Source organism: Anopheles darlingi, chromosome 2 (assembly GCF_943734745.1).
Source record: "Anopheles darlingi chromosome 2, idAnoDarlMG_H_01, whole genome shotgun sequence".
NCBI lineage: Eukaryota > Metazoa > Arthropoda > Insecta > Diptera > Culicidae > Anopheles > Anopheles darlingi.
The window spans coordinates 10174769-10184271 of record NC_064874.1 but is presented as its reverse complement, the minus strand read 5'-3'; the positions used below and the strand labels follow the sequence as shown (position 1 = coordinate 10184271).

The window sequence follows — 9503 nt, the reverse complement described above, 5'->3', positions numbered from 1 at the left end:
GAATTCGTGCAAATTTGGGCGAAAAATTCACCAAACAACCATGGCTAATGGGCTCGATTGATGCTTGGATCTCGAACGCCTTCGGTCATCAATTGAAACCCATTTTCCAGCTCCACTCCGAGCTCAAAATCTATCCAAAACGGCCGCTCCGCAGCCGCTTCCAACTCTGTGGCCGGGAGAGAGCTAATCGAGCATTATTCAATTTCATACAAATCTAGTTCAACTATTTACTTCACGGATTTAGCAACCGGCATGAAATTGGACCGTGGTGTGAAGATCGGGAAAGAATGAGCACGAGGATCGAGAAGAAAGGGCAATCTGGAAGTTCGAGAAGAGAAGCAGAAAAGAAAGACAGCGCTAGACGGGAAATGGTTTGTGGAGCGCGGAAGAGGCTAGAGCATTCGAAAATCGTTCAATAAACGAAAGGCCGTTCCGGTCGACTGAGCATCGGATCGGGCATTTCCCCGATTCTGAACACCAGTTCCTTCACAGGCCCTCTCTGGCCCTGGGACGATGTCAGAAGGGGCGCGATCAGCGATCGAATCCAATTGAACTGTGGAACGGTTCTTTGGCCTCACGTAATGTCGAAGACGCTGGTCGTCGTGTACAGACGCGGGCATACAGGATCATAAAGATGTAAACCACACCAACTGCAGCTCAGCTCGGGGATGATTGATTTTTGAGTGCAACGTAACCTCGCCCTCAAAGTGCAGGAAATCGATTTGTGGCAGCAGTTATAGGTCGCGCGGTATTGCTCCGTTCAACCGATAAGGTCAACCGGCGGCCAGACCAATCGTGAGATGAGCGTTGGCATGATTTTCGATTGGAAATTGAAATTGGAGCACTGGACCACGTCTCCTCGTTACCCGTGTATTGGGCATTGAGGTTCGTAGGCGTGAGAACAAAAGCAATAAAAGAAAGAAGATAAACTGATAACCAGTGGCGCGCGGTGGTGATCGCGCAAGACTCCTTCTCCTGGCCATGAGTTCCCACGGAGTTATGCTGCTTGGCTAATGCTTCGCGTGTGCTTTCGGTAGCGAGGCATTTTTTGGGGGATTATTTGTCGCTTTTGTCGCTCCTCGGCGCCATTGCCATCGATTTGCAAGAGCGCACGGAAAGTGAACGTCTGTGTCAAGCCAGACAAGTGCAGTGATAGGAGGAGATTGTCTGTAAATGGGAATTGGTGTCCCAAAGGGATCGCGGCGCGCGTTGATTTGCTTTTTTGGTTCAATAAGCAATGCAGGTGCGCGAGCCTTACTTACTGCAAGGGCATCGAGGTACAAGACAATAAGATTTGTCAACATGATTGTGCTTTTCACAAGCAACAAACGAACCAATCGGTGCTCGAGGTCAGTTGTGTTGTTGCGGTGCCTTGTTGGTGCTGATTGGAGTCGCAAAAAGGTTCGTAGAAACCAGCTACGACTAGTCAGGGTGTTTAAGACAACAACTACCTCAATAAATAATGCGAGAGGTTGGCATTAACAAAGAGATCGCGATTCCATTTTGAATTTCGTTTTGAATGTCAACATGATATGATTTAATGTTACAGTAGCTACAATCCAGTCCAGAATTGGGATGTTTTAAAGCATAATTACGAATGGACATTTCTTTGGGCCATAAAAATGGTTTGATCCCTTTTTGGTAATTGTTCCATTTTGTGGTGTCCCGTTCTTTGGATATAAAAATCGATATTATTTCGTTACATTATAAGTTTGTCGAGGAAAAATAGGGGTTTTTTCAATATTTGGCAGCGCATGCTGAAATTAGCGAGATTTACATATTTACTTTAAAAAATTTCAAAAAATGAGCAAAAATTGACGGAGTTAACTCGTAAATGAAGCGAAGATTAAACACATAAAAAATCAAAACGATCGGTCCCAGAACCAACCCCCTATAAATGGGTAGCGATAATAATATTTGTTAAACGTTAAACTATCGTCCATTCTCAAGCTCTGCTTTACTTCTATAGCTTTATAAACACTCGCATCAGCATTTACTACACCTCAATAACACGCTCCGTACCTTTTAGTGCACATCTACCATAACTGTATATCTTCTATTTACTTAACGCGCATCGTGGTCATTCCGTAACCGCAGCCACCATCACTTAACATTGTTATTGCTCGGCACATCATGATCTCAAACTAATCTCAATCGAAATGTGATACGGCCATTGATTGGTTTTATAATAATCCTCGCTGGGGGACGACTCATGACGAGTACATTCGCATTACAAATCTCCACTCTGTCGCCGACCGGCACATAACATCCGTAAACCGGTGTGATATGGTGGTAAAGACTCGGCGTTCGGTCGCTCGCTCGCTTCACTTCTTATCGTAAATGCGGACGTCGCGCGTATTTGCAGCATGTGACACCGAGGCAATCGAAAAGCGCGCTGCTTGCACCGCGATCACCGATTATGTCACGTGTCTTGGTGTGTGGTGCTACCCGGACCAATGTGCTGCTGGATGCAGACCTTGCAGATCGGTGTCCCCGGCTAGTGCCAAGTCAAGAAAACACACACACACCGGGAGCATCATTAACACCCGAGGGCGGAGGGGGGGCAAGTAATCTGGTAGGCAAATTACGGTCCCGGCATAATGCGTGTGCACCTCTCTCGTGCGTGTGTGCCTGCATCGAGACCACCGATTCCGTTTGGTTGACATCGCATTATGGTCCCCGGTCCCTCCTTACACAATCGTCGTTCGCGGTTTGCATTTGGTGCTGGCGGTTCGATTACTGCTCGAGGCCTTCGCCCTGGTGTGTGTGTGTGTGTCTGTGATCTTGAACGGTGGCAAGAACACAAAACCATGAGTCGCACTATCTCGCGTACACCGAATATGGGCATTAACACGTTTATCGTTAAAATATGGCCGCGATGCTTCCTCATTGTGATGCGCACTCGCACACAAGGAAGCCCCCTCACCGTATCATCGAGCGATACGCGCGAGTGAAGGTGACGATCATAATAATAAACGACGAAAAGTGTCCGGAGGATCGGCGAAAAGATCCGCGTACCGAGAGGAGGAGTAGACGGACGGGGTCGATTGTCACGGTCAATCTTTCTTCTCTTCCTTCTCCAAGGCAAGGCCCGTGCGAGGACACCCGAGAAGGGTGAAGGGGTTCGCCAATTATGGTGTAGATGAGTTTATGCGCCGATGATGATGAAGTGATTAAATGGCTTGATCTTGGCACACTTTCCGGGCTTCCTCACACCGGGGAAGGAAGGTTATCAGTTTACAACATGACCTCTGCGGTGTTCGGAGGGTTTCCCCGATGCCCTGTGCGTAGATATACAGAGGCCATCAACGTTCCAATACATCACTGTCCTCTCCCAATAATACCAATTGTGAGTTGCCATTGCGAAGGTAATTTATGTTTAAAAGATTTAAATCCGTCAACTGACTTTGACTCAAGAAGGTCAAGATTACAGCGTGCCAAGGAAGGAAGTGCCATTTTACCAAGTTTGATTACACGGCAAATTGCATTCTTGTCATTCGTCAAAACCTTCAACTTCAAATTACAATGGATCGTACACCATATTAGGCAATTCCAGAGTCAGGATGGCCTCAGGATCGCTTTCCATACTTCCTCTGCTTAACGAACGAACGTGTAATGTACGTTCCCCCGGAACTAAAACCATGTTGAGGTGTTTCTAAACTGGCAGAAAATTTTTGTTATCACAACGGAAAACAGAAATGCTACGTTTTTGTACGAACAGTAAAAATTGCAAATAATTTTGCAGAAACAATGTATGCTTTTGTGTGATTAAAGTTATGTTTTGTGTGTTTCATTGTTGAAAATTGAATAACACAGTGCCATTTTCGTTACGATGTGATAATTTCGTTATCGTAACTAACATTTTCTGTTAGTGCAGAAACATCTAGCGCCTACGATCACGCAAATTCCTGCTGGTACAGATCCGGAGAGCGTTTGCGAACATTACACAACGAGCGTACCAGCGGCCGGCCGGGTGCCATTTAATTACTCATAAACCCTCATCTATCTTATCGTTGCCCCCCCCCCCCCCCCCCCTGTTGGTGGGGCAGAGGTGGCCACCGCCCCAAGGAATCGCGGTGCGATCGTGCGAGAGCAAGATGTTCGATTACAATCTTCTCATAAATCATGGCGCCATTAGACGGTCATGGCCTCAACTAGCGCAGTGTATGTGTGTGTGTGTGTGTGTGCTTGAAAAAAGGGAAGTGTAAGTTCCGTTCAGTCATATCGGTTTGGCCAGCGGCCATGATAAGTCACCTGGACTGGATCACGGTGCTCGATCGGACCACGATTATGCATCGTCGATCGGTTGGTCGGTTGGTCGGCATCATCAGCATCATGATACCGCGATAAATTATGTCGATCGCCCGTTCGCTGCCCCTTTGCTGCTGCTTGCTGCTGCCCGGCCTACGGCCTACACTTGTAAATGATGAATATAGAGAGTGAAACTCCAAATCCGAACTCCAGCTGGAGACAACAAGCAGCCAGCTAGTAGGAGACAAGGAACAACACCCGGGAAGGGAGTGAGCGAGAGAGAGAGAGAGAGAGAGAGAGAGAGAGAGAGGGATCGAGGATCGGTGTCGAAAACTTCCTTTGGAAACATTCATTTTCCACTCAACCACCCAGTCCCAGGCCCGGGCCCAGGCCCGGGAGTGCTTCCAGCCTTTGGTGCTCTGCGCGATGCGGAAGTATCGGGAATTCGGGGAGCATGGGCGCACGCAGAGGCGAGATCCGCGTAACGAGCACATATGTTGCTTGTAGTTCGCCTTGCCTTGCCTTGCCCGGTCGCTGCTCGCTTGATAAATGATCGCGACGCAGAATGGCCACTCGCCAGGATTAGAGGCGCGCAGCGTGAGTAGACACGCGGAAGGCCTAGACGCAGGCCCTGGTCTATCTGGAGCCCCTTATTGCTGCTGTTGCTGCTGCTGCAAGGTGAATTCGATCGCTCCACGGCTCCATCTCTCGTACGCGGAGAAAAGGAGGAAAAGGAGAGGTTGGGGACCGGGGAAGGGAGGCGAGGTGAAAATATGGATAAATCGGGCCTGTCCAACGGGGTAAAATTGGAGGCGTGTAATTTAATCTGCACCATCAGCGGATGATTTAACCGTGCGCGAAATGGTGACCGCGTGGCGCGAGCACGGGGAGCGCTGGTGAGGGTGGGTTGGGGGAACCGGACTCGTTGGACCCAAAACCGGGAGAGCCGGAAGGACGCATCGTAATTAACGCACTGGCATGATTTCTGGTTTGAAAATCGCTTGTAGAAGGTGCGTTTTTCCCCTCGAAAGAACTGAACGACCGAAAGACTGCGTTAGGGCAACAGGTGACGAACCCATTTAACTTTTAATGAATAAATGTTTAGCGATTTCGCTGTTCGCTTTTGTAATGCGATTGAGCTACTAAATGGAGTAAAATACTTCCTAACAGCTGAGATAAATTAATGTTCTAATGACAATGATTAGAGCTCATGATTACTTCAAATGATTGTAACTGATAACTGATCTAATATCGTCGCATTATCCCAGTAAATGACTGGGCAAATGAGCAAATGGACAGCGGGGGGGACCTACCTGTAGACAGCCGCACCAGCCCCGGCGACCCCGGAATGCCGGCATCTTCTTGTGTGCCTTGTAGAACTTGTGCAGATTGGTTTGGTGGTAGTTCAGCTGGTGTTGGTTATTGTTGTTGTTGTGCTGCTGGTGCGGATACTGTTGGTTGTGCGGGTGCGGCTGTTGGGCCTGGGGCTGCACCGTGACGGCCGTACCGTCGGCCGCCAGCTGTGTCTGCGTCTGGGGTTGATAGAAGGCGTCTGCGGTCACGGTAATGTTGCTGCTGTAATTCCCGGCAGTGGCACCGTCCGTCGTCGTACCGTTACCGTTGTTGCCGCCGCTGCTCGTGACCGCTTCCTTGCATATGTGGGGCAGACTCCAGCTGCCGAGATCGGGCAACCGTGTCCGGAGCGTCGTCAAGTTGATCGGACACGTCGGGATACCCTGGAATGGAGAAAGAAGAAGAAGAACAGAAAGAGGATATTAAGCTCTAGGAATCGTCGTCGTCGTCGTCGTAAACGTCGTTATGTTACGAGGCGTTAAAAGTGAAACGGAAATGAAGGATCAACGGGACGGGGCGGCCGACCGCGGGGTGAGGTCAGTGAGCTTCAACACAAAGTCGGTTTGGTTGGTCGGTCTGACATCTAACGCTAATGGCCGCTAGAGAGGTGAGAGGACACTTTAGATAACGATTTGCGCAGACCAAACCCGGGACCCTGGCCAACCACCCTGGCCAGACATCAACTTTGCATAATCCGCTTTTAGGTGCTGGACAATTATGGTCACCGCACCCCTTCCCTCGCTCACTCTCTCGCACGTCTCTCAAACACAAAAAAGTCCCAAAAAAAACTGAATGCTGGAGAAAAGGCTGAAAAGAAAAGAGGAAAGCGGGAGAAAGAAGCGCAAGTAAATCCGCCATATCCGCGCCGTCTGCAATCGTCTGCGGTCGCCGGACATTGAAGCTCGTTGGCACACTCCTTCACCTTCTCCCACTTCTCCTTCTCCTCGTCCTCCTCCTCGTCGTCGGAGAAACGTTGGGAGAAAAGTGTGCGAACCTCTCCTGCGGTGCGCGGCGGTGTGGTATGCCCTGCGGTCAAATGACCATTAATTATGTATCTGCGCGCTCATTGAGCCACTACTGGATGGGTGGATGGATGGATGGATGGCTGTTGCTGTTGCTGTTGCTGTTGTTGTGGTCCCTAGTCTAGTCCGCTCTCTCACATATGAACTTTCGCTCATTCCTCCTCCTCCTCCTCCCGCCGGGAACGACGACGGTTAGAGAGGTTATGTTTTGTTATGTTTCCTTTTCCTCTCACCTCCCCTCCTCCGGACAGTTTTTCGTTTTTTTTATATTGTTGTTGGTTTGTTTGGCAGCAGCCACCCTCTTCTGCGCCTCACTTGGGTTTGCGGTTTTGTAAAATTTCATTTTCAACTTCAACGCAAATTGCCATCAGTTCAGGTAGTGGTGGTGGTGGTGGTAGTGGCCACTTTCGCTGGATACTGCTGGAGGCCCGAAAATCAATGATGCCGACACGGTTTGACAGTAATTTGTGGTGTGATGTAAACGCCACTTGTCCTCTTCAACGCACACACACACACACACACACACACACACACACGCATGAGTGCTGTGTAATCGCGAGAAGAACGGAACGGATTCCCGCGAAACCAAACGTGGCGTTCGTTCGACCTGAATGACACATCGAACATGTTGCTGCTGTCGTCGCGTAAGAGCACGCGCGCGCCCATTCGAGAGCGATCGATTAGTGGGCCACCCCTCGCGGGAGACTGGAGGAAGTTAGTTTTGCGACATAACATCGCGGCGTTGTTTGTGTGCAGTTTTTTTTTGCGGCTCTCCTTGACTCTGGGAACGGAAGATTGGAGTCAATTACCGCCGAAATGGTGGTCCTAAACGACAGACCATTCACTCCGGGGCGGGGAGATTAGAATGATGTAACGGGTGCTTATGAGTGTGTGTTGATGTGCTGTCCAACATTCCATGGTACAATATATTCGAACAGATCAACTTTTGGTGGACTTATGTATACAAACACTACACTTAATGCAACTTTATCTAGAGTTCAGGCTGTAGAGATTCTTGGATTTATCTTCGATCAAAGGATCGAAGATCATGTTGTCAGAGTCATGTTAGTAGTTGTAATTTGACGTTATAGAACGTCCTTAGAGCTTCTACACATTGTCAGCGAAAACCATTAGCGAGTTTGATGGATGGTGTGAACCGTCTAAAGAGTTATCAGAAACACATGTCCCTAATTGGTTATGCTTATTAGATCCTTTTAGTCCCCTGTGTTTTGACCTCAAAATCGGCATCGGAATTTCAAAATCTTTCATCGAACGCGTTACATTGTCTCATGTCATGAACCCTGGACAAGGTTACAGTGGTTCTATCTGCATATACTCAAAACGTTTTGTTTCAAAACTGTGCCAAGTAGCAGCAGCACCTTCGGGCGCACCGCATACACATATGCAACCGCGAGGAAAGCCATTAGCCACGTCACGCGCTCACGTGGTCTTCTATCTATGCTTCTGGAAGTGTGCAAATGTGCCACCTTGCACGAAGGCTTCATTAATCATGTCACTAAACATGACAAGCGACGCGCTCGGTGTGTGCGATCGTACCTCGCACCTCAAAACATGATGTCCTTTAACACTTTGTAAGAGAGAGACACGCACACACACACATGATCCGGACGAGAATGGTAGCACCGGTAGCGCACCGGAGATCGAAGGTTAGCCACCATTAGGGATGACTCGTTGGCCGACCTTCGCTAAGCCTCCGGGAACGTTACCTTCATCACGTATTCAAGGCACAGCGTCTGCTGTGCGCCTCCTTTACTGCACACACACACACACCTATTAGTGCAGGAGAGGTCCACACCGATTGTGGTCACTTCGGGAGTCACTTTTCACTCGCGATCGATCGATACGATCATCATGCACGTGCAGCGGGGAAAAGGCATAAAACGTCGCTAAGTACCTGTCGGTCGCACAGTGACCCAGTTGCCTAGATAAACACAATGACAATTCCGTGTGGTGTCCGTGTGGTGGAAAAGCGGCCGATCATGTTCGGCTAGCACACCAATGGGGTGGGGAAAGTTTCTGTTGTAATGGATACCGACCGGGATCTTTACGGTCCCAATATACGGGCTTCGTACAACGTACCGCTTTCTCACGTATAACGACCCCGCATAACCTCGTCGATCTTCAAAGTCAAGGTAGTAGGTAGACGGTATGACGCTCGGGCGACTCTTTGTCACGAGGAGCGCATACCGTACTTCATGGTTCCGGAGGAGGGGGTCTCATTTACGTAAGGGGCCTCCTGTAGGTAATGTGTGCTAGAGGAGACAAATATTGAGTTGTTTCCGTGCTCACCGTGGGCGCCCTGTTTGTTTTTTGAGGTGGACACTTGGGTGAATGATAAGAAGCACCAGCTGCTAGTGAGCGACGTAAGCAGCATCATTTGGGACGGTAATTGCTGGAACGATGGTACACTAGACCATTATCATGGTTCCACGGCCTAACGGGAGAGAGAGAGAGAGAGGTAGTCCCCTTCTGTTGGTCAACAACGTGTTGAAGAAGATGATTAAGATAACCGCGGGCGTGAATGGGTCTGTTGCGGGTTAAGTGTCTGGAGGATACGGAGACGGCGCAGAGGCGTCTCTGCAATGCGCATTTCAAATAGCAAAACAACCAAGTAGCTCCAACAGGGGCTAATAGGTTTTTTTTAGTTGGAATGAAAACCACAAATTCCCACACACGTTTTGTATGTGTGTTCCCTCTCTCTCTATGGACACTGCACTTTCACTACCACCTTGTAGCATCCTTGTTTGGCGGACCTGGAACCGGTTCCCGAGCTCAGAAGTCCATGATTAGAAGCAATAAACAAGCGATTTTTGCCCTAGTGCTCGTACTTATAGTGGAATTGCTTAGTCAGGTCAG

At 49.0% G+C, this 9503-nt stretch overlaps 1 protein-coding gene across 2 annotated transcripts in view; it reads right to left on the bottom strand.

Moving 5' to 3' along the window:
- LOC125949004 (disheveled-associated activator of morphogenesis 1) overlaps nucleotides 1–9503 on the bottom strand; it is a 51837-nt gene that overhangs the window by 5722 nt on the left and 36612 nt on the right. For both annotated transcript variants that reach the window (XM_049675661.1, XM_049675662.1), the window contains one exon: nucleotides 5565–5987. In XM_049675661.1, coding sequence (XP_049531618.1) covers nucleotides 5565–5987 — 423 coding nt within the window. The remainder of the gene's footprint in view (nucleotides 1–5564; nucleotides 5988–9503) is intronic.